Source organism: Lagenorhynchus albirostris, chromosome 13 (genome assembly GCF_949774975.1).
Source record: "Lagenorhynchus albirostris chromosome 13, mLagAlb1.1, whole genome shotgun sequence".
NCBI classification, from domain to species: domain Eukaryota; kingdom Metazoa; phylum Chordata; class Mammalia; order Artiodactyla; family Delphinidae; genus Lagenorhynchus; species Lagenorhynchus albirostris.
Window position 1 is genome coordinate 54408528 of NC_083107.1, and position 26035 is coordinate 54434562.

The 26035-nt window shown below is 40.3% G+C and overlaps 1 protein-coding gene and 1 non-coding gene across 2 annotated transcripts in view; one reads left to right on the top strand and one right to left on the bottom strand.

Annotated features, from left to right (window-relative positions):
• THADA (THADA armadillo repeat containing) overlaps nt 1–26035 on the top strand; it is a 312573-nt gene that overhangs the window by 127803 nt on the left and 158735 nt on the right. The window contains exons 27-28 of the mRNA XM_060169844.1: nt 4722–4811; nt 5924–6055. Of these exons, the coding sequence (XP_060025827.1) occupies nt 4722–4811; nt 5924–6055 (222 nt within the window). The remainder of the gene's footprint in view (nt 1–4721; nt 4812–5923; nt 6056–26035) is intronic.
• TRNAW-CCA (transfer RNA tryptophan (anticodon CCA)) lies at nt 23861–23933 on the bottom strand. The gene has a single exon. It is a non-coding gene; the product is annotated as a tRNA-Trp (tRNA).

Consider the following 26035-nt stretch of genomic DNA (forward strand, 5'->3'; position numbering starts at 1 on the left):
TCTTACCTGGTGGGATAGGGAATAACTCACCTTTTGTGTAGTCTGACAGTTCCAAGGTTGAAGCTGCTTATTCTCACTCTCTATCCTGGCTTGTTTGTTTTCTCCTGTGTCTGTCTGTTTTATCCCATTCAGAGTTTTTGCTGGTCTCCTTTGTCTTCCTAGGAGCTTGAACTTACAGAGGTTCAGTTTTTCCTTTTTATCATTTCTCTTGTTTCCTGTAAAGTTGCTGGGCTAGTTTTTGGCCACATAGATAAACAGGTTTGAAATGCCTGTCACTGGTGAATTTACCCCCAGGGCTTGCTATATCTGGGGAGGTAACATATCAGCCTGTTGACTTATTTGGGGGAGCTAGAATCAAACAGTTTGCAAACCAGGGAGATGAGCTTTGTATATTTGTGTTTAAGAACATTTCGAGCCCTGGCAAGGTACTCAGTTTATTAATTCAGATGATGATTCTGAATGTCCTTAGATATAGCTAAGGATGCACTTTAAGAAATTATTAATTTGTTACCATCTTAGTCATAATTCCTTTTCTCCTTGACTTTGTCAAGGACTCTTTCGTCTAGCTTCATTCACTCAGCAACTGTTTATTAAGCACCAGCTGTGAACTGAGCGTCATACTTAGTACCTGAGATAATATGGAGAAATAAGATAGATATAGTTAGTCTCTGCCTGTGCAGAACGTGTAATCAGTGGGAGAAATAAGTAAATTGGAAGTTCTATGTATGAACTGCTATATATGGGGAGGTTGTAGATTATAGTGTAAGACCAATGTCAGGCACCTAACCCACATTTGCGCCATCAGGGAAGGTGTCCTGGAAGAAGCTGGCCTAAGCCTCAAATTGAAGGATTATTTGGAGTTAGTCTGGGGTGGGGGAGGGCAGACGTGTTCCTAGCAGAAAGTATATTTGCCAACATCTGGAGACTAGAAAGAGCATGTAATGTTGATAGAACCAAAAGAAACTCTGCATGGCTGGGTTTGAAGGTGGAGAGGCAAGAGATAGCTGGACAAGTGAGTCAGATTAAGCAGAACTTTGAAAATCAGGCTAAAGAGTTTAGACTGTCCAAAAAGCAGTAGGGAGCCATTAATCTCCTAATTTCGCATGATTAGCTTTATATTTTAAAGAGAGAATTCTTATCACAACAGAGAGTTACAGAGGGGGAAGATGTGAGGCAAAGAGATCAAGTGAGAGGCTGACATAGCATCTAGGCAAGAAATAATGGTGGTCAGACTTGTAAGTAGTGGGGATGGTGGGAAATAGACTCAACAGATACCCTGGAGGTAGAAGTAGCAAGATTTGCCTGTTGACTGGGTGTACTGGGAGTTTCAGGCTTGGCAGGTTGGGTGAGTAGTTAAGTGTCAGTTGGGTGGGTACCAGTCACTGAGAGAAGAAAAAAGGCATAAGGCATAGGTTTGAGGTCAACTATATTAGAATTTTTTTTTCCTCTGTGGCTAATATTTCTTATTCATTCATTGCCAAAATATTTACCAGTCAACCAGCATGTACATAGTATTGTGCTGTGTATCAAGAGAGATGCAGGGAAGTATAGATGCCTGTAGATATTAATGCTGTAGTTGAGGTGAAAAGGTACACATTTAGTGAATGTCCATGGGGTCACCACATTTCTACTCTCTCTCGTCTGTCTGCTCTTGTCACCTCTCTCTCCTATTCAGATACTTTCAGTGCCTGTAAGACAGGTGAATCTATCTAGTCTGGCATTCAGATTTCTAAAAAATCGTATGTCATCCTATGTTTTCTACTTTCTTGTCATGAAGTCCTGGGTTCAATCCCTGGTTGGGGAGCTAAGATCCTGCAAGGTGCAGCCAAAAAAAAAAAAAAAAGTTTTAATTTTAGAATAGTAGCTCCTCAGCCCTTTTCTCTGGCATTATCATGGTCAGCAGAGCCAGTTATTTATCAAGGCAATTTCTAGATGATGGTGATAGCAACCATATGGTCTACTCAAGTGAGAATGCTTGTCTTTCTTATTCCACCAAGAGATATCAGGCCATTAAGGAATGACTTACTCCCCTGGAAATTAGTGACTGATTCCTTGAGAAGAGATATCCACCAGGCTTTGTTGTGTAGATGGAGATGTTCTGTATGAGCAAATGTACTCAGGGATCCCAGTACTGAACTCTTACAGTTTTATTTTTAAGTGACTCTACTAAAAATGGAAGCTGATCTTCTTGACCAGTTTTGCTTGGAGGTGGTAAGGAATGTAACATAGCCTGTAGTGGAATTGTTTTGTCTTCCCCCTCAATAAAACATTGACCTTGCAAAGCCCAGGTTTGCGATTTATTAACGATGAAATTTATACATGTTATCCTTTGTAACAGCAAGAGACTGGTAACAACCCAAAGCCCTAACCATTAGGGATTAAATCAGTTACAGTCAACCATAATGTGGTTTACTCTGCAGCCATTAAATGGAAAGAAATAGTTCAGGGTGCCTGATATTGAATGACTTGGTAGATATAGTTTAGTTGAAAAAAAACCAAGGTGCACAGCAGTATATGTAATATGCATATTTGTTGGGGGAAAAAAATCAAACGAAAAGTAAGTACTTAATGCACTGAATTTTTTATAAGAGAAAGCTAAGATACTTTTGCATAGTTTTCTATGAGGAGAGGCACTGGGCAGTCTAGTGTGTTTCTTATAATATTTATTAATTTTTTCCATAAAAATATCTAATAAGTACAAAAAGGATATGAGCTTATTTAACATAAAATGTCCAGTAAATGTTCAATAAATCTGTAACTTATTTATTGAGGATAAAGTAAGGATAGAATAAGGGATAAAGTAAGGGATAGAGTAAGGACTTTTTAAAAAATTTGATCTTACTGAATATGAAATAGGTATAAAAGAAAATTTATAACATGTGTTAAGGTTTAAAAAGTATGCAACAAACAAAAGTAATCACTTCTCTCCAAAATAATGGGGAAATACCACTACATACCCACAAGGATGGCTAAAATGGAAAAAAAGACAACAGCAAGTGTTGGAAGGGATATAGAGCCACTAGAAGGCTTATTTGTTGTTGGGAGTGTAAAATGCTATAACTATTTTGGAAAACAGTCAGTTTTCTAAGAAGAATTAAAACATATGTCCACAAAAAACCTTGTGTAAGAATGTTCATAGCAGCTTTATTCGTGAAAGCCAACAAATGGAAACAGTCCCTGTCTGTCAAGAGAAGAATGGATAAACAACCTTGTATATTCAAAAAGAATCAAACTATTGATATGTTGAACAACATGAATGAATCTCATAAGCTTTATGCTGAGTGAAAAAAGCCAGACACAAAAAGTTATGTAATGCATTATTACATTTATATGAAATTCTGGAATAGACAAAACCAAATTGTGGTGATAGAAATCAAATCATGGTTGCTTTGGGGATTCAGAATTGACTGGGAAAGGGGCACAAGGGAACTTTCTGGGATGATGGAAAATTACTGAGGCTTCATAGGGTTGGATTACATGAGTGTATGCATTTGTGAAAATTGATCGAATGGTACACTTAAGGTTTGAGCATTTCACTGTGTGTGAAATACACCCCAATTTTTTTTAACCCCAATTTTTAAACAATGATATTTGGGGTCTTCATTAATAGGAGCATGCATCTAGAGTTGCTAAGAAGGGCAAGTTGGGGAATATTTATGTTACCCCTTCAGAGTAATTCTTTAATAGTTTTGGAGACAGTACTTAACACCAAACGCTATGTTTAGCTTGAGCTTTTTTGTCGGTTGTACAGTTGGAGGACCTATTTTCAGAATCTTGTCAGAGTTCAGGGGACAGTATTTATAAAGAGGGAAAAGGTAGCCCTCTCGGACTGGCGCTCCAGAGCTTCACATGCCATGTCTTCTGATAACCATGCTCCAGACCAGTGGGTCTCAGCTAGGAACCTTTTTTTCCCTCTCAGGGTACATTTGGCAATGTCCAGAGATATTTTTGGTTGTCAGCTGGTGGGAGGAGGAGGTGTTGAGCTACTGGCATCTAGTGGGTAGAAGCTGTGGAGGCTGCTAAACCCTCTACAATGCACAGGACAGCCTCCACAACAAAGAGGAGCTCATCCAAGCTGCCATTGGTGCCGACTTCGAGAAACCTCGTTTTACATTTGCCCTTACTACTGAAGCTGAGTCAGTCTCAGTCCACCAGGTGCTGACTATACTCAGAGTCCAAATCAATTGTGGAAACTTGGCATTTTCACAAATTGCATATTTCTTCCCTGTCAGAAGTTAATATTAAATACTTGTAAGCGTATGTAATCTTAAATTTTGAGATAAAATTCCATGCGTTGGGGCTTCCCTGGTGGCGCAGTGGTTGAGAGTCTGCCTGGCGATGCAGGGGACATGGGTTCGTGCCCCGGTCCGGGAAGATCCCACATGCCGCTGAGCGGCTGGGCCCGTGAGCCATGGCCGCTGAGCCTGCACGTCCGGAGCCTGTGCTCGGCAACGGGAGAGGCCACAACAGTGAGAGGCCCGCGTACCGCAAAAAAAAAAAAAAAAAAATTCCATGCGTTAAGAGCATTTCCAAAATCCAAATTAAATCTCTTGTTTCTATTGATTGTTAAATTCTTCAGATGTGAGTTTTGTTCTTAACTTTATTTCATTAAATCTTCAAATGATCTTTGTTGTCATTCTTTAAAAAATAAATTAAAAGGCTTTATTATCAAATCAGAAGGAATAAATGATAGTAATTTATCTCTTTTTCTCTCTCCACAGGATGACAGGGAGTGAATTTTTCTCTCGTTTCCCCGAACTCTATCCCTTTCTTCTCAAACAGTTGGAAACTGTAGCCAATACCGTGGACAGGTAAGAAGAGAATAGGGTGGGGCAAAGTGAAATCAAGGATGTGAATTACTTCAAGATTTTTCCCTTCAGGCAGCAATTTTTAATCAGCTCCTTCCTTGTAAACATAGATGGATTTTTTTTTAAGTGCTTCTTTATTAAATACATCATGTTGCCTGACACTCTGTAGTAGATACATACCTGAAAGGTTGTATAAAATCCGGGTTTTATATTATATTTTACATTTTAAAAATCCTATTTTTAAAGTTTTTAGTGTTTTATAGGAGTTAGCTTTTTAGAAGCACATGGTGATTTCTTCTAAGAATCATTTTCTTCCTCTTATATTCAAAATCTGTGTGTTTACATATTGAGTTTGCTTTAACACACACCTGTCATTTTTTTTATCACTGGCCTGTTGCAGCTGACTAATCTGGTCACTTGTGATCAGAAATGGTACTATTCTACTTGAGTGAAGATGGCCAGTGACCCTGGAAACACAAAATAATGCTATTAAGAGGGCTTCCAGTCTGATCAGAGCAGATAAAAAAGTTCACCATTGTCTTTTCAATCACATTCTGTGGCTGGTAGTATAATTTTTAGAATGGACATCTTAGAGCATGGACCATTTTATTCTTTTAGCAGTTTTTGCACTTGGCATGAATTTATACCAATTGTCTGTAATGAGAAAATAAAATCGCATCAGTGAATTTTACTTCTGTTTATGATCCATTTCCTCACATTAGTAATTTGTGCAGACAGGCTTTTCTGGCCCTAGTAAGTGACTGTCCACGCTTTCTTAAGTACATTTGGATGTTAAAAGTTTCACATTTCATACTCTGGAATAAACACCTCTCTAATGTCTGAACAGCTGAAATCAAAACAGCAGACTCGAATTATCAAATCATATGCTTTGAGAAGAGAATCCTGTGCAAAAGCCCAATCCACGGCTTTGCCAGTTTCTTCCTCATTTACACACTAAGAAAATATGAAGTGAATGGAGGAAAAAACGCAAAAAGGAAAATTATTGCTGATCATAGTCTCACTTTATATGTCATACATAATTATTTAATGAGAAAAACGTTTGAAGATAGTGCCTTGCCTATCTTTTATGTACAATAATTGTTTTCTTTTTTCAGTGATACAGGAGAACTAAACCATCATCCCAGCATGTTTCTCTTACTTTTGGTGTTGGGGAGGCTCTACCCTTCCCCGATGGATGGCGCCTGTTCTGCTCTCAGCATGGCACCTTTTATTCCCTTCATTATGAGGTAGTGTATGCCTCATGGAAATAATGGGAGTGGGCATGGGGGCTTTATGGAGCTATTTAATCCTGTTTCTATTTCAGAAATTATAGATTTTTTTTTTTCACTCTGGGAGGGTTCTTGTGAAGGCAGGGGCCTGGGATTATTGCCATTGCCCCCAACTGGTCTCCAGTGTTTCAGATGGTGGGTTTAGGAGCTCATGTCTACTGTTTAAGTAGTGTTTTCTGGGAGTCCTGCCTGCTAATGGGTGTATGGTGTTGATAGGAGATACCCCCTTTTGATAAACATAGCCTGGGTGTTTGCATTATCCCTGTGTTGAGCCTGGCCAGCATGGGGCAGGCTCAGTTCTGGCATATATCCCCTGTCCAGGGGTTCAAGAGGACACCTGGTCCTTCACTCTGGAGGAGTTTGCTGGTGGTTGCAAGGGGCAACATCTAGATGGCAATGCTGTGTAGCACAAGTTCACTTCCCACTCATCTTCCCTTTCAAGCTTGGAGTACCTGAGAAAAAGCCATGCATAAAGATTACACATGGAATCAAATGATAACAGGCTTTTCTGCTTCTACAGCCTATTACCACTTCCTCTTGTTACATTTTTTTGAGGCATTCGCCAGCTTCTGATCACCTTTTTCATTTTGGATCAAAGGCCTCCAAAAAGTATTGAAAGTTTCTTATGAAATATTTCAGAAAACCTGTGATATCAGTTAGCTTTTACCTTTCTGCTTACCTCTTGACAAAACAGTACCTTCATTTTTATGTATCTACCAAAAATTGAAATACAGCAGAAGGATAAAATATAACCAACTCAAGAGAGTGTACTTGTTATTTATGAGGTGTCCTGGGTTCCACTTCCTGGTTTCACAGAGCTGACTGATGCATTTTAATGTGAGAAACCATTAAACACAAGATTCTGGTGTGTGATTGCTGTAGCCATTTGTTTGCGCCAAGCCCTGGCTGTGGCTGTGTTATCTGTGATCACAGAGATGACTCACTCAGATTGGTTTTTGTTTCCTGATACACAGAGTTACCAGCCTCCCGTATCCAGCATTTGGTGATTCATTTTAGGAATTTGGGTCATAAATTTAACTTTCAGGAGCATTTAAAAATTGTACTTTCACATATAACTGGAAAGAACTAAAAAATAATTCAGAAAGTTGATGGTTGGGGGAGGCATATGTACAGAATCACAGTGTACATTAGAAACAAAGACACGCTTTAGAACTTTATCGTCCTGTGTTGAGAACATCCAATTTGTGGAAGCTTATTTCTTTTTCTTTTTCTTTTTCTTTTTTTTTTTTTTTTGCGGTACGCGGGCGTCTCATTGTTGTGGCCTCTCCCGTTGCAGAGCACAGGCTCCGGGCGCGCAGGCTCAGCGGCCATGGCTCACGGGCCCAGCCGCCCCGCGGCATGTGGGATCCTCCCAGACTGGGGCACGAACCCGCGTCCCCTGCATCAGCAGGCGGGCTCTCAACCACTGTGCCACCAGGGAAGCCCTGTGGAAGCTTATTTCTAATCAATCTGATAGGTGTTACATCCTAGAAACCAGAAGTTACTACGTTGAAAGTATCCTTCCTGTTATTTATTAGTTTACATATAATCAGAAAGCTCATATTACTAATTATACTCAGAGCACTTATTACATATACAAAGATCACGTGAACATAGGAGATTTAAATATTGCCTTAAGGCTAATGTACTTAGTGCATCTTCTTTTTCTTAACTCAGAAACACAAAGAAAGAAATGTACAGTCCTCCTGTCCTTCCAGTGAAAATGCCTTAATCAGTGGTTGCTTTCTACTTGAATAAAGATTCATAGAGCACCACCAGCAGCAAAAGTGCCATAGCGGATTCCTTAGAGTGTCCGTAGGCTCTGTTTTATTGAATGTCCAAGTATGTTATAGGCAGTGTTTCTCAAACTTTAAGATGTAAACATATCACTTGGGGATCTCATAAATTCTGATTCAGTAGGTCTGGGGTGGGGCCTGAGATTCTGCATTTCACACAGACTTCTAGGTAATGCTGAGGCTGCTGGTCTGCAGATCACACATTGAGTAGTAAGATTGAATTTGAGATATCAAACATTATCAGAACCACACACATAGAGATGATTTTAATAAACTATACTTGGAACTTGGTTAGGCTATTCGGGAGGTTTATCAGAAGTAGCTTTTGACCCAGGAATTCAGAGAACAAGCAAGAAAATATTCTGAGCAGAGAATTCAGTAGGAAGTAGACCAACCTTGTTGAGTCTCCACTGTTTGCCAGGCACTGAACTGGGCGTTTTGCTTAACAATGACTCTGAGAGGAGGTGTTACACCTCTCTTTACCTGTTGAGGAAACTGAGGTTCAGAAAGCGACTCAGTTATAGAGTTGGAATATGAACCCAAGACTGTAGGGCTTGTCAAGAGCGTTGGGTATCCTCTTTCTATTACACCAAAATATCCAACTCCCTTTTGTGTAGTTAAGAGTTTTGGCTACACTGAGTAGCCCCAAGGGCCCTGAAATTTACGCAACTAGGAGCGATTAGGAGCCTGTATCTAGGCAGTGGATCCAAGTACAGGCTATTTTCACGATGTAGAAGTCATGCCCCACTTGCAGTGGGGTCTGCTCCTGACCTTGCTTTTCCAGTGGTAGCAGTGGCTTGATTGGGTGCAGGCTTTCTCTCAGGCTTACATCTGTGGGATCATTGCTTGGGGTAATTGGGGCCAGTCTGTGGCCTGGGATAGAAGAAGCCTGGCTTTTCTTTCCTGAAAAGAAAGTAGAAAGATCCTAGATTTACAGTTAGGAAACCCAGTTCTGGGTTTCATCAACCTACTGCCAGGACAACCATGTGCTACCCTAATATGTTCACAGTCACACCAGAGAGATGAACTATATAAAAAGATTTTTTTTAATAGCGAATTTGGTAAAACTATACACATTAGATTTAAAATACTTCTGAGAAAATTATTCATGAAGAAAGTGAAAGATTGATCATAAAAACCTGCCAATCCAGGCAGTGTTTGTGGTTCTTATCATGGTAAAGATTAGGCTGTGTTGACTTGGGATAATGGCTGAAAAGACGGATATATGCACAAGTGGATGGGCAGTGTTTTATTTTTGTGGCATTGCTAGTATTAATTTACGTACTTGGAAGGCTCTTGGATACTCTGAGTTTAGCTAAAGCAAAATTTTTCAGCTAGTGGGAGTAGCACAGAGGTTGCTCTGTGCTAAAGTGAATCAGTTGTACAATGAAAAGATTAAAAGCCCTAATGAGGGCTTCCCTGGTGGCGCAGTGGTTGAGAGTCCGCTTGCCGATGCAAGGGACACAGGTTCGTGCCCCGGTTCGGGAAGATCCCACATGCCGCGGAGCGGCTGGGCCCGTGAGCCATGGCCGCTGAACCTGCGCGTCCGGAGCCTGTGCTCCGCAATGGGAGAGGCCACAACAGTGAGCGGCCCGCGTACCGCAAAAAAATTAAAAAAAAATAAAAGCCCTGATGACAGCTTTTTATTTCCCTTTGATTTACATATACTTACCTGCCATTTCCTTCCTCTCTGTGAGGTGTTAGGAAGTATTATTTGTACCTTTGTCCCTTATTCCACATTTGGGAATCCAAGCTTATATCTCTGTTGCCTTTCTTTGTTAACTTAAATCTTAGAAGCTTCTGATGTGGATCTTCCACAGTTATGTGTGTGCACAGCTATGATTTGTTGCATCATCTTGGAACAGAAATGATCATGTTAATCCCAGTGTTTTGTTTACAAGGTTTTTTCAAATCGAGTGTATTTTATGTGCCTAATGCTGTGCTGGATCCAGATACACAGCCCTCTTCCATGCAGAGATGATGCCTTCAGGTTAAGGCCATTCACCCCCTTCAGTTCAGACACCACAGAGCAGAGTGACGCATGCTTTAAAAGGGACCCTGACTAGCTCCCTGATTCCAGTTCACTAGTGCCCACGTGTCCGGGGCTTTCTAGAGACCAGAATATCTCTGGACACACACCTTGGAATTCCTTTTCACAAGCAAGCTTCAAGTTTGAATTGACGAGCTGTAGGAAACCAAAAATGCCTCAAACCTCGGCAATCCTGAACAGAACAAAGGCCCTGGACTCAAGAGACTTGGTTCTTTCTAAGCTCTGCCACTTATTCACTAGCTGTGATGCTTGAGCAAGGTTCTGTACCCTCCTTGGACCAGTGTGGTACCTGTGTGTGTGAGGCAAAAAGTGCCTTCTATTGCAGATAACTGAGGTCTCCGCATCGGATTAAATCCCTCTACTGCCTTTTGTTCGCTCTGGGATGCTTTTAAAAGGATCTCCCCACCCTCCCCCCTTTTTGACTTATTTTCATTGCAAATGACTTTTGGTATGTTTTTCTCCAAATCATTTCAATCATTGTTCACTTTAGGTAAATTTTCAGTGAAATCTGCCTTTCTGTTTTGTGAAAAATTTTGAGGTACAAATAACCATACAATCTTAATTAAACACGTGGCAGTGGAAATCACCCATAGCGACCTATGTATGCAATGGAAACTGTTTTAGTTGTGATATTGAAACATGTAGTCAACAATCAAAACAAAAATTGGAAAATATGCATTTTATGTATTTTTTAAATGTTTCATGGAACCTTTTGATTGTACCAGTCTTAAGAAGAAGGGAGGGGTAGGGAGTACAAAAACTAAGACTTAGGCCTTTTAAGCCTATGATATCGGAAAATAATATTGACTCTTGTTTTCTTTTCCTTGAAAGTTGCATAATGCAAGAATTATCACCTTACTCCTTACCCAGGTTATGAAGTTGAAAGATCTTCCTTGCCATCGTGTAGAGTTGGGGTTTTTGCAGTAGACAGTAGTTGGCTTCCACCTTCATTTGTGATTGTAATACCAGGAACTTTCCTCCAAGGTTGCACATTTCTATCTGTTCTGTCTTCCCAGAATCCTTGTGATAAGTAGAAGGCAGGATTTGCTTTATAGAGAAAGAAATCAGGCAGAGGGCTGTTGAGACACTGCTGGGAAAGAAGGCATACCCACCTCCCTTTCTCTCCACCCCAGCTCTTAATCCTCTCTCCCTCTGAATAGCTATAGCATTAATGTAAATCTCTTATCTTACTAGTTATTATTACTGAATCATATTGTAATTTATATGCTCAATACCTATTCCCTCCAAATAAATCTTAATCTCTTTCCATGGAGAAGCAGCTATGGATTTTTTCGGTTTTTCATTTTTGGTACCTTTCTCTGCGTAGCCCAGGTTTGGGCACAGAGGCTGAATTATTAACCTAAAAACGAAACTAACTGTGAAATGAGACACTGTGTCTTAGCAGATCTGTGTATCTATGAAGTACTTAAGGGACTCCTAGTCTTACAGTATTGGAGCCACATTTCATATCCCCCTGGTTACTGATTATGTAGAAAGGAGGCTCAGCTGGGTTTTCTGTTTTACCTGCCCTTTGAGGAATCTTATGCTCTAATGTGAGCTCTGACATTTGCTTTTATTTTGACTTCACCTCTCTGAAGGTCACACCCTCGGTTTCCTTTTCTATCAAATTAAGGTATTGGACATTACCCAGGGTCCTCTCTGGCCTTATGAGCCTATGACCTGAGACCTTCCTGGACTCTGACCTCCTCTCCCCTGACTGCTATCCAGTCAAGGGATCTGGAGGTCCACCTTGCAGCTACCGTGCTGCAGGCTTTAGAGCCAAATGAGAGGAGCCTGAATTGATAAGAGGAGGAGGGAGGTCATAGAATTATAAACAAGCCAAAATACGTGGGGGAAAGCCTCCTGATTAATGTGGCACGAAAAAGTGGGCCCCTTAGTGCTTCAGGCTGTCAGTCTGTATAATGGGGATAATCCTGACTACAAAATAGCAGATAAAAGCCCCTTAGTTTGTTGGTTAAGAAAAATTCTAGAGAGAGGAAGGGGTTGATGGTATAAGGTGATAGAGGGCAGACTGTTTTTAACTCCTGCTTCAGCTTTGTCTTTGCCAGTAAACTGGAAGGAAGGCCCTGAAACCAGATGTAGGTGAGGTGATAGAAAAAGAACACTGTCTCTTGTGGATAAAGGCAAATCCTTGGACCCAGATAACTTACAGCCTCAGGTACAAGTTAGCCTAGAGCCAAGTCGGTAATTTGGGGTGTGTGTGGCATGGGAATGTTATCCTTAGAGCTTGCAGAAGGATTTCAAAAGAGAGAGGAAAAGGCATATTTTTATCAGTGACCAAACAATTGTGTTGGTATTGTTTTAGACTGGATCATTCAATGTATTACTTGCAAGTGCTTCATACTTTATTTGCTGAGAGCTAGTAAGGATTCCCTAAGAATTAGTCATGCCTGAGTCACCTCATTGTTTTGATGGGATTAGGAGTCTGATAGATGAGGCCAATGCTGCTTTATTCAGCGTTTGAATTACTTACTTAAAATGAAGACAGACTAGATTGCGTGCTTATTAGGTTTGCATGTAAGAGAAATATAACTGGTGATGGACTCCCATTCAAAATAGTCTTTAAGCATGGGAGTGACAGACACAAATTCAGGCTAGTAGCCATTACCTTTATGAAGCAGGGAAGGAGGGGATAAAATTAAGGAAGCATATACTAGGAGCTTGTTTTATTTGTGATGTGTTCTTAAGCTGGGTTTGGGGCAAATGTCTGTTATATTATTCTCTCTACTCTTTTTTATTTGATATGTCTAATATAGTCCATAATTGAAAAATATGATTTCAAAGTAGCCTTGGAAGACTGGATTGATGGGCTGAGACTATCAAGATAACATTTAATAGAGATATATATCATGTTCTGATTTTGTAAAGAGAAGTCAAAATTACATACATATAGAATGAGAGCTGTCGGTTTCATAGCAGATTTTATGAAAAAATCTTGGGGAATGGGATTTCCTGGTGAGCCCTGAGGAAGCAGTATGACACAGTTGCTGCTTCTAGGTAGTGAAGGCTATAATCCCCCTGAACTCTGCTGGTCAGACTAAACCCATATCATTCTGCTATTATGTTATTATGCTGTGGGCTTCCCATTTTAGGAGGGTCACTGATAAACTAATATTTATCCAGAGAAGGTGACCAAGATGAGGAGGAAGCTAAACATCTGGAAATAGTTAGACTGGAAAAGACTAGTTAGAGGCAACATGGTAATGGTCTTTACATATTTGAGAGGCAGCCGTATGACAGAAGGCACATCATTTCTCTCTTGTGCTCCCAATGGGAAAGTAAGAGATAGATTTCAGATTTTAATATAAGGAAGAATTTTGTGAGAGTTAACATTCTGCATCAAGAGAACGAACAGATTTCCATAATACTGAGCTGCTGGTCATTGAATGTCATCAAGGAAAACTGATCATATGTTGTGTATATTTTTTAGATTTCTGCAGTGCATCTGAGGTGGGGCCGGATGACCATCAAGGCATCTTTTTGAGGTGTCTTATTTTAGAATAGCTGAACAACCTGGCTGTAGATTCTAAATGTGCAGTGAAATGATAAACCTGCCTCTAAACCTGTAACACATATTAGTACATTTTTATTCAGGTACCCCTTAGGGGTACCTGAGGTTCAGTGTGTGGAATGAAATCATGTTTTCTGCATCGTGTGGCTCTTTTGCGAAGAGTTCTGGCATAAAAAGATACTCTGTCATTCATGGGTTCCTCCACCTACCAGTGGGGGTGCCATACTTCTCGTGGCCCACAGGTCACAGTGGTCTGCCCCTGCATGGTCCCCTTCAGCAGTTAATCCACTTAAATTTAGCTTCTAAGTAACTTCTATAACTTTGTTCTCTGTAGTTCTGAAAACATTTTTTTGGCCTATGGGATGTTATGTCTGAAAAGCATTCCTTATTAATTTAATTATCGTTTTTTGGTGGTTGCTATATTTTTCTCCATTTCAGATGTTGGCTGAAGGCACATTTGTTTTCTGACAAGTACAAGGAACATCTGAGTCTTTGAGAAAAGTCAGAGATGCTTTTCTGAAGAATGGTTAAAATAGATAACTCTTCGTTGTCCAAACTTCAAACAGAGATGCCTGTAGAAAGAATAAAGGAGTTGCCAGTCCTAGCCCATTACAAGTAAAAATACTTGAGAATAGGGCTTTCCTGGTGCTGTTACTACAGCACTTCCTCCTGCCTGGCCATCCTAGAGGTTCAGAACTCCACCTGTCCTGTGGTTACTGGTAAATTCCATGAGCCTTAGAGAATGGGATTAAAGGTTAGGAGTCTCCCTATACCATTCTGATCTGCTAACAATGGTTGGGTGAAAAAAAGAGACCTGCCATTCCATTAACGTGTAGAAACCCTGACCTCTGGTTTTGGTGATATGACTTTGATACCAGGCCAGGCCTTGAGCAAGATTGTCAAGTTGCAGATGTTCAGTTCCACTCAGGGCTTTTTTGAGTGCTCAGTTCTCCCCTTTGCCTATAAGCCAAACCTGTGCCTACTCCTTCCTTTCATACAGACATGTAAATGACCCTAGTCATTACCTTCCTTGGGGCTGTTTGTTGTGTTACACAGATACACATTTTGAAATAAAGTGAGGAATCTAGGTGATGGAATTTTAGGCCTTACATAAGAGAGGACCTAAAAGCAGAGATCGGAAGGTGTTTCCCAATGCTGGTGAAATCACAGTTTGGGCAGCTATCTACTTGGTCTCCTTTTTACCATGGCCCTGCCTAGCTAGTGCTTTATTTGGAGGGCTTTTTTGCTTATGGCCTTCTGAATTTCCAGATTCTACCCAGGGGTACCTGAGGTTCAGTGTGTGGAATGAAATCATGTTTTCTGCATCGTGTGGCTTTTTTGCAAAGAGTTCTGGTATAAAAAGATACCTCTGACATCTGTCACCGATTTTTATCTCTCAGTTCCTAGAGGGGGGCCTGGCCAACTTAATCTCTGGTGCCAGATCTCTTTAAGACCATTTGCTAAATATGTTTTTGAGCAAAAGGAATGAGGAGTTCACCTCTTAATGGAATGCATTGACAAAGCAAGCTAGAAAAACAAAACTTGTAAGGACCAGCTTTTCTGCAGTGTTATCTGTTACTTCAGTAGGCCAGTTCAGGTCATGTTAGAACAAGTGATCTGTAGACAGCCTCGTTCTTAGGTGAAATTTCTGACAATGATGATAATCCATGGCCTATTGCTGCCATTCACTCTCAAACTTAAAATCCAATCAGTTAATAGATTAACTAAGTAGTTGTTAAACATCCATTGTATACCTAGCTAGCATGAGGTCTTGGATAAGATGCAAAGTAAAGGAAAAAGGTTTTTCATCCTTGAAGAACTTATGATCTAGCCAGTGAGATAAAACCCATGCTTGTGAACCTGACATACTGTATATGAACCACTTAATTATATGGCAGATACACTAAGGACCAAGGTCCTGTAAACAAGGGGAGGAGCACTGGTGGGTTGGAGAAATTCAGGAGGTTTTCCTAGTAGTAAGGCAGGAAAAGAACATGGGAATTCAGTTTACCATCCTGAAGACTTTAAGAAATCTCCCATGTTGGTTAGCAGCTCTTAAGAGAGGAGTCATACTGTTCATTCTGCAGACAGTGGGCTCTAACAAGCAGAAGATTGTGACAGAGTTTTATGATTCATAACTTGAAAGTTATCCTAAAGAACTTTGTTTCCACTTGAATGAAGGATGACCCAGGAAATTCACAAAATAAATGGTTTGCTACTTAACAGAAGAAACGGTCCATGGTGAATCTTTGGTAAACTTTAATTAAGAACAGTATTTACTCCAAGTGTTGCATTTCCAAGTCTTATGGAAATAATGAAGAGTAATGGGAAAATTATTATAAATGTAATAATATTTAAATTTTAAAATATTTTAATAATATTTTTCCTTAAGGAGCCTTTATTTCCTTAAACTTAATTATTTTCTCAAAAATGTAGCCAAGATGCTCAGCAGGCATTTTTAATGCTGAATTGAAGATTTGAGAGTACCAAGCCCCAAATGCCAGCTAATATGAAGTCATCTTCTCCTACCTGGTAGGGGACATTTTAGAATCAAAACTGTATGTTTTTCTCTTTAGGCAGAAAAATCTGAATTAGGGAAGAGAGTATGAAGGTAAAGAAGAATTACAGTAGGCTTAAAATGAGACAAGAAAAATTCACGACATACCATGTTTTGATTATCTTTCTCTGATCGACGCAGTGTTTTTCCTCCCTCTCCTCTGGGCCTTGACCCTTACCAGTCTATTTATCATCTTGTTAAAACAACCTGCATTAGTCACATCAGCTGCACCAGATCATTCACCCTCATACCCTTTGACTTTTTCCCTTTGTGCCTTATTTTCCTCACTCACCTTGAACATTGAGACTCTTGACTGCCTGTCTTGCCTCCCCTCCACACAGCGACAGCTACTCTCTTCTTCACCATTTATTCTTGTCTTTCACTTTATTTTGTGAGCGCTCTTCGTCACTAGGTCATCCATCCATTAAATGTATTTGCTGAGGGCCTACTTTGTGTCATTGCCATAACCCAAGGCCCTACTCTCATCACCTCTTAATTGCAAGAGAAAATAGAAGCCATCAGGCATGGACTGTCTCCGTGGAGACACCCACTCTACCTACTACCATAGCTCTCTCCTTTGTTTTTTTTTTTTGTGGTACGCGGGCCTCTCACTGTTTTGGCCTCTCCCGTATGCAGAGCACAGGCTCCAGACGTGCAGGCTCCGCAGCATGTGGGATCAGGCTCCAGACGTGCAGGCTCCGCAGCATGTGGGATCTTCCCGGACCGAGGCACGAACCCGTGTCCCCTGCATTGGCAGGCGGACTCTCAACCACTGCGCCACCAGGGAAGCCCTCTCCTTTGTTTTATAGCCAGACTCTTGGAAAAGGTTGTCTGTGTTTACAGTCTCCGTTTCCTCCCCTCTTATTCCTTCCTTAAACCACTGCAGCCTGGATGCTTCTTCCACCACTTCACTGAAGCTTCACTGACAAACATGAAATAGTAGTGACCTCTTCATTACAAAAGCCACTGGATGCTTTTCAGTCTTTATCTTTCTGAATCTTCCTCTGGTATTTGACACTCTTGCACACTGGCTTCTCCAGGATGCTCTTCCTCTGTGGCCTTGTTTGGCCATTGCTTCTTCCTCCTCTTTCAGGGCCCCTTCTTCATGCTGCCTCCTAAATGTTGGTGCACCTCTTTGTCCTGCCCCCCACTCTTTTCTTTTTTCACCTTATATGTACAGTCCTCACCTGGCTGGCAACTCACATACATTGATGAGTCAGTCCTAGATCTAGAACTTGTACAGAATCATAGATTCAACTTTCTGTTGGACAACTCCTTCTGCATGTCCCATACACATCTAAAAGTCGGCAGTTTCCCCCAGGTAGTGCCTCTGCACACTGAGGTCTGAACAGCCATCTCTTAGGGCCTAGCACAACGTCTGAACATTCCCCCTGGCCAACTGGAGTCAGAGGACTTCTTTGAAAGGAAACAGGACTCAGGGTATTACAGAGGATCCTTTCAGTATTATTGACAGTGTTCATAGGTACTCAATAACAAAAGAACATTGGGGTTTTTGTTTTCGGGGTTTTTAAAATAAATTTATTTATTTTTGGCTGTGTTGGGTCTTCATTGCTATGCACGGGCTTTCTCTAGTTGTGGTGAGTGGGGGCTACTCTTCGTTGCAGTGCGCGGGCTTCTCATTGCGGTGGCTTCTCCTGTTGCGGAGCATGGGCTCTGGAGCTCTAGGCACGCGGGCTTCAGTAGTTGTGGCTCGCGGGCTCTAGAGCACAGGCTCAGTAGTTGTGGTGCATGGGCTTCGTTGCTCCGCGGCATGTGGGATCTCGGACCAGGGCTCGAACCTGTGTCCCCTGCATTGGCAGGCAGATTCTTAACCACTGTGCCATCAGGGAAACCCAGGAACATTGGTTTTAAAAGTCATTGACTTTTTATATCCCTTCAGTAAGTTTGAAATGATTTGCTTTTTCCCTTATACTGATGATCATCACTTTGAGGTAGCAAGTGGCAAGTGTTGGTAACTTTCTTTGGAGATGGAGAAGTCAGGGTCCAGAAGGAGTAAGCAGAATGTGTCCGCAGTCAAAAAGTGATTTGTTAAGGAGTCAGGGGTTGATTCGTTTATTCATTTACTCAATAGATAATTACTGTAAGCGTGATTGTGTGTCCGGCACGATAGAAATACAGTGGAGCATCAGACAGATAAGATTTTTGGCATAATGGGATATCCGTTGTGCTGTGTTGCTTCTTGGTGCCTATCATCTTTGCTCTGATTTTTTTCCATATAATTAGTGACGAGTGATAATAATTAGCAGATATTTACTATGGGCCAGACACTGTTTTAGGACTTAATGCATACTAATACATTTAATCACCATGACAACACTATGAGGTCCCTAACATCATTCCCATCCTCCATCCTCCAGAGAGGGAAAGCTGGGCAGTGGGAAGTTTAGAAATGTGCCCTAGGTCATACTGCTAGGAAGTGATGAGGCCAGGATTTGAACCAGGCAATCTGGCCCCAGAGCCCGTGCTCCTCGCCACTCCCTTAGCTACGCTAGCTAGCGCTTAATACTACAATTCGCCCTTTTGCTCATGTTTACGATCCTCCATCTGTGGGGTATGACAAGCTAGTTCTCAATATGCCAAAATTAACCTGAAGTTTTAGATAACAAACACTTGGACTTACTTTGCTTTCTTGAGATATCTCTCCCCTGCCCCTCTTGGGCATTGCTCTAGCAGTGGTCTCTTCTTCTAATCTGAAATCAGTAGAAAAGAAAGAAAAACTTGCAGTTAAGCCCAAGTGGTTGTGACGGGTTGCTAAATAAGACTGGTTCAACTGAATTTCTGAGATTCCTGAGAAACACTGAGGATTTCTTACAAAAGAAATTTTCCTTGTAATAGGAAATCGTGGGTCATTGCACAGTTATAAGTGTCTCAGCAAAGAAAAAATGTGTCTTGAGGCTTAAGAAGCATAAAATCTTAATGAGATTATCTGTGGGCTGCTACTTAGGCATAATTTTTAAACTATTAGAACATATATTTTCCATCTGACTTTACCATCTTAGGTTTTTACTGTTGAAACTTAACATAATTTTGAAAAGCTTCAGGGTTGTTGAAAGAAAAAGAAAAAAAGTAACAAGCATTTATATAAACAAGTTGAAGTTTACAATGTACTTTCATAAACAGTAACTTACTTGATCATCCTCTTTTTACTGTCTTAGAAAACAGAATCATAAGGATATCACTATATGTTGAAATTTTGAAAAATTGCCAACATTTTCTTATGTGGTAATCCTACACTTTAAAAGGATATCTTAAAAAGGCAAGTCTGAATCAGTGAAGTGTTCAAATTACTGGATATTATGAAATGAAAGTTTCATTACTCCAAATTATATGTAATATATCTAGGGAACTGCTTTTTAATGGGTGGGCAACAGTAGCATCTGGTTAACGTATTAGTTGTTAAGCCACACCTTGAGGCCTCTGAGATGGGTTGAAATCCCCCTTTGTTCCTCAGTTTTATATTTTTCATGTGCAGAGTCCCGCCTCCCTCCTTCACCAACCAAAGGTTACTAGCCAAACCTGCTGGAGAGCACACTGAGAGTGAGATGTGTGAGATGTGCCCCCTGGGTTGTCTTGTTCTGTTTTGTTTCGTTTTCCATCAGGGAAAATTCCTGGTCTGGGATATTTGTGTCCTGGCCACCAGTTCCCAAGAGATGGCCACATTTCTCCCAATTTTAAATGAAACTCTCAGTCCCAAAGGTAAACATTAGCTCGGCCTCAGTCTGAATAATTGCAAAATCAAAATTAGGCAGGCCCACGTGAATGAGATTTTCTGTTTTGTCTCTACAGTGTCCAGAGCATTAACAAAATGTCTATTTGTATTGAGGGTGCCTCTGTGTAAATAAGCCTGCTCCTTTTTGATTATTGCAATCGTACAGGAAAAGGCCATCTGTTTTGGTAGTAACTATGGAAATATATCTAGGTAGCCAAGGAAGAGCTGGATTGTTACTAAAGGATGTGTCACACCAACAAGAAAATAATTTACAAAGCAGTGGGTAGAAAATATTTTCAAATGCTGAAAAGTGAGTCACTTAAGCTATCTTTTTGGGTGATGGGTGAGTAGTGCTGGTTTGTTTTTTGCTTGACTGTTTAGTCATTTCTTTTTCTTTTTTTCCAGAAGAATCTCTCTTTCCTGTAAAGCCAGAATTTAAGGCTCAGCTTCTTTTCAGCTTGGATAAAATGAGAAGTAAAATTCTTTTAATACTAATTATAACCTGCAGAAGTCTAGTGAAGAGAAACTTAAGAAATGTAATTCTTGTTTTCTAGCTGAGCTTCAATGCCATATAATTCATATAATTCAATCTCTTCTTACCCCTTTTTTTTCTGCATGATTTAAGATATCAGAATTTAATTCATAGCCAGAATGAAAACAGGACTTAGGAAAAACTTGAAAAGACTAGAGAGGGATTTGCATTCTGCTGCATGGTTGAACACGTCCCTAAAGTAGCAGCTTTAGAATGCCATGTCCTGATAGAATTCCCCATGGAAAACTGGCCAGTAGAGCGGTTTCCTAGCGCCCTCCCCCTAGTCTGCACCACTGTGAAGTGTCATGAGGGCCTGGGATCTGAACCTAGGGAGCTTCACAGGATTGCTCCACAGCCTGACAGAAGGGCACTGGTCTCACTGGGCAATCTGTTCTCTTGTTCATAAGCCCCAGGCTGTGGGTTTTGGAACTGGCCAGCCACCCTGGCTCAACCTTGGATAAATATTCCTGGGTTCTAAGTAGGAGGGGGAATTCAAAGCCCTGTTTTTCCCAAGTCCTTCCATAACCAGTCCATGGCATGTTATGAGGTCTGAGTGGTGTGGCCGTGTTTGGAGGGGGTTAGGGAACATGTTCTACTCCTAATTAATGTGTACACCGGTAATAACTCAGAGGGCCAGATTCTAACCCAGCTTCACCCCCAGGGTAGTTGAAATCTGTATGGAATGATTTGAGACGTCTTAAGCAGTGCCTTTTACCCACCCAGTTTTCTCAGATGCCTCTTCCCTTTTGAACTGAATCTTGAAGTTTCACAGTTGGACTTTCATTCTTTAAGTATACGGTTTTGATCCTTCCTAAAATGGAAATCCCACGGTGAGATATAGTATTTTAAGGTATTATTGGTCATTTAAACCACAGTTTAAGTTTCTTTGATCTTGACAGGAAGAGACATTGGTTGGGTGTGGTATTAGAGATGGAATGAGGCTGACAGCTGTGGGGATAGGGTGTAGAATTTGGGACAGAGACAGATTGCACATTGCCTGGATGGGGACCGCAGTGGCTTCTTCCCCACCAGAATTTCCTCCCGTGCATTTAGTGAAACGGGGCATCCTATTTTCCATTTACCTCTCCCTGCTGGCAGGGAAAGACTTGGAGGCCTTTTTACAGCTTTGACTCTTCCTCCTTCTAGATGTGGTTCCATTTCCGTTCCAAGATGAAAGCTTGTCTTTGTCCCCTCCCAGAATAGTTCCAGGCAGCAGAATACAGTGAATCCTTCCAGATAAAAGACCTGCTGATATAATACCAGATTGTTATCAGAGAAGCAGAGTGAGGGGAGTCCAGTCCCTACAATTAATTACCTAGTTACAGCTTTGTTTATATCCTGTTCATTTGGGGGCATGTTTTCCCTGGACAGTTTCTTGTCTGTGTTCTGGACGGCAGGCTGATGTTTGTAAAAATCCCAAAGGTCAAGGAATAGTGGGTTCCTTATTTTCTGAAAGGCTTAATGGCAAGGAAGAGAATATCAGAGTTTCTGCCTTCCACCTGGAAGGAAATGGCCAAATGCTTGGTTTGGGTGGTTCTTGCCTCACCTCCAGCATACAAACCCTAGTGTGTTGAATGAACTCTGATTTTGTGTACTTATCTGAAAGGTTACCTGAAAATAGAATGGCATTTATCTCTGTGAAGCCATGAGTATTAACCAGTGAATACCTGGATATCAAGACACTGAGGCCAGAGTCTAAAATGCTCTAACACTGCTTGGTGAATGAGCTAAATGCCACTTCAGAACGTGTAAGTTTTGAACCACCCCCTATTTTGGGGCCTCTCACCTTCTGAGCTGGCGCACACTCTGGAGTGTGTTTCTCCCAAGGCCGTTCTCACCTTTTGAGACGGACCACATTCTGTCCAAAGAATGTGTATCTCTAAATAAATCCACTCCTTACCTTAAAAAGAAAAAAAGTGTAAGTTTTATGTTATGTATATTTTACCACAATATAAATGACTGAATGAATGAATGATACTTGCTTTCTGGCAGCTCCAAGTACTTTGGACACAGTTGGAAATACCATAGGGTTGGGCTACATCATCTGCCTTATATTGAACTTGATCACTGTTGCGTGTGAGGTATCATGCTTCCTTTTAAGAACTGTGAGACTGAAAGCACAGAGAACCTTAATGAACACAAGACAAAGAGACAAATTTTGCCGCCTTCATAGGGACATATTGGCAAGTCTGGGATTGGAAAAGAGCCGTGTCTTGAAAATGATTCTAAACCACTGTAGCCACTCTCCTTCCACAAATGTAACAGAAGAGGGGAATGGGGTCTCTTGGTGGCTGGAATAGTAGTAACATCTATTGCTCTGATTCTCAAGTAGCGGCATTGAAAAGCTCCATGACTAGTAGTAGTCATGGAAGTTAACTTCATCTGTATATATGCAGCCCTTGAGTGGCCAAGCACATGTTTCTTCACCAAATCAGACTCATGTCTGACCTTACGTTTTCCTGTTAGGTTCTGTTCTCAGCCCAACCGATTTTTGCTATAAGACTGACTCTTGACCAGTGATTCAGCCAGCTTTTTCAGCCTCACTGGTCATGGGGGTTCTTTTTGAGGACTAGACTGTTGCTTTTTTTTTTTTTCTGCTAAGCCAAGAAACTTCTCCTACCTTGCAAACATGCTACCTGGTGATACAGCTGCTATGTGATGTCAGTGTAGAAAAAGAAAGTATGAAAATAGGTCTACTGCAAATCAGGAAACTTTTTTTCTTGTTAACCCCAAAAGCCCTAAACTCAGAACTCTGATTAAAAGGTACTTATTTTTTCGTGTGTGTGTGTGTGTGTGAGAGAGAGAGAGAGAGAGAGAGAGAGAGAGAAAGAGAGAGAGAGAGAGAGAGCATGAGCGTGCATATTCCTACCATCATTTCAAGGTAGTTGTGAAACATTCACCATGGTTTCAGCAATACCTTTCTCAATTTTAAATTTAGTATTTTCCTTAGAAAAGGCGAGAGGCTATAGGAATTTAGGAAGAAGCAGCTAAGGTAAATTTAAAATATAAACACTCACTTTGAGTGATATCAGTAAAAGCATGCCCTGACCTTCTAATACATAAGAAAAATTTTAATTAAAAAAGATAAAAGTTTTCTTTTAGGAAATAAAGATTTTGCCAGAATAGCATGAGTAGATAAAGCAGTCTGTTGTGAAAACTGCATCTTTAAAATTTCCACTTTAAAAAATAAGATTTCTTTGCTTTCTTCTTGACTAATGGTTTTGTCAGAACAATCATTTGAATAATAAATGAAATACTTTGAAGTATGTGAGGGAGTGGAGAACTTTTCTGTGCCTTGTACGAACTGGTGATACAGATTATAAACTAAATGATTCCACATTCCAATTTATCAAGGATCCAAGCCAAAGCCATAGAAATCTACCAATGAAATCATAAAAATGAATGGAAGTGATCCAGATTGTTTCATTTTCCTTTGAAATGTTGTTTGTATTAGATGTTAGCACCCAGAAGTTAAACAGTATTGAATTTCACACATAGCACTTCAGAAAAAAAAAAAATTATTTATTTGGCTGTGCGGGGTCTTAATTGTGGCATGTGGGATCTAGTTCCCTGACCAGGGATCGAACCTGGGCCCCCTGCATTGGGAGCATGGAGTCTTAACCACTGGACCACCAGGGAAGTCCCATAGCACTTTCTTTTTAATCTTAGGTTAAAGGTTATGTCCTTGGCATGATTGAAGAATGACTCATACAATTTGCACTGACTTTTTTTATTGATGGGCAAGGAAGGAAGTTGGGGAGTAATGTGATACTGAATTGATGCTAAATTTATTAATTGAATTTAAATGGGAATAAAGAATGTCACTTAATGATTTTATTTATTTTTATATTCATGTATATGCCCTCTGTGAAGATTCTCTTGAATGTTCCTTATGCTTAAAATGCAATATAAAATATCTCTTGGCCACTACCTGTAGCAGTGGGAATTAGCAGTGATTTTCCTCCTAGTAAATGTGTCAAATTGTATCACAGCCAAAACCTTCAGTCACATGGCCATATTGGAGGATGTGACCAGAATTCTTTATTGACATGCTCCCCATCTTAAAATACAGTTACCATTAATGTATTAATGTGTTAAGCCTTAGTCACAACCCAAGGAAAGACTTAAAGGTAATGTGATTCTCCTTATAATTAGTAACCTAATTAAATGCTGGAAGGCTTCAACCATACAGTAATGTACCTTGCTTCTGAACAAAGATAATACCACAGCTGAAATTGTATACTTGTAACACTAGAATTTTTTTAATTAGTGGTAGGGTGTGTGGGTATGTGTGAGTGTAATCTGTTTTGTTTCATCTTCAAACTTTGCACAGCAGTCTCCATTGTGCATTTACTGGGACTCTGTTAAATAATAGTGCACTAATTGGTTTCTGTTTGTTCAGAATTCAGCATGATTCAAACTGGGATGAGTTGATTGAAAATTACCTGTTCACGATGGAATAAGCAAATTATGAAAATAAGCAAAAATAAAAGATATTAGGAAGCAGGTTCAATCTACTCGAGATGATGGATAAATCTGTTTTACCTTAATAACCACTTGAAAAATTCTACCGCTAAATGCAGAGTTTATTAAAGCGGGCCCAACAGATTTGGCATTGCTTGGTTGAATGGTGTGAGTTGTCAAGTATAGGTAAGAGTTATAAAATTGAATTTCTTTTAGTATTTGTTATTGTCGTTCCACCCTGTGGTGGTAAAAATGTCTTATAGTTGGGGCATGCTAGGTTTTGCAGCTACCAGGGGCTCTGGAGTCAGACAGACCTGACTTTGAATCCCGGCTTATCCATTCACTTCTTTTGTGAGCTTGGTCACGTCACTTACTGTCTCTGAGCCTGTCCTAGAAGAGCATGTGGAAGATTTGGAACATTGTCCTGAAAAAGTTTGTTTTTCAATTCTTATGCGATTGTTAGGATTTTAGTGTTTATTGATTTGATTCTTTAAGAAAGCACAAGGAAAGGTTCATTCTGGTCATAAAAGTTCAAAGGAAATTGCTGGGCTTGTTTAATATGAGGAAAGAAGATTTGGGATGTTTTGGAGATGCGATTGGAGGTTGAGAAGGGAGAACAAGACAGGATGTATAACTTAACTTTTCTAATGTATGTGAAATGTTATTCTTAAAAAACAGCATTATTGCGGTGTAATTGATGTAAACTGCACATGTTTAAGGTGTACCATTTGCTAAGTTTATACACCCATAAAACCACCCCCAGTGTCAAGATAGTAAACATATCTATCACCCACAAAAGTTTCCTTGTGCCCGTTGGTAACCTTCTCCAACAGCCCCGCCCCCGTCACCAGGCAACAGCTGTTCTAGCACTGTAGATTAATTTGCATTTTCTAGAATTCATATAAATGGAATCATACATTATGTATTTTATTTTGCCTGACTTTTTCACTCAGCGTAATAATCTTGAGATTAATCCATGTGATTACACATATCGGTAGTTCCTTTCTATTGCAGAATAGTATCCCATTGTACAGATACACCACTATTTACTTACACTCTCACCTGTTGATGGACATTTGTGCTGTGTCTAGTTTTGACTATTACAAATAAAGGTGCCAGAAATATTCATGTACAAGTTTTTGTATGGACATATGCTTTCGTTTCTCTAGGATAAACGTCTAGGAGCGGAATGGGTGGGTTGTAGAAAAGGGTGTACATTTAACTATTTAAGAAAATGACAAATTTTATTTTCCAAAGTGATTGTACCGTTTTACATT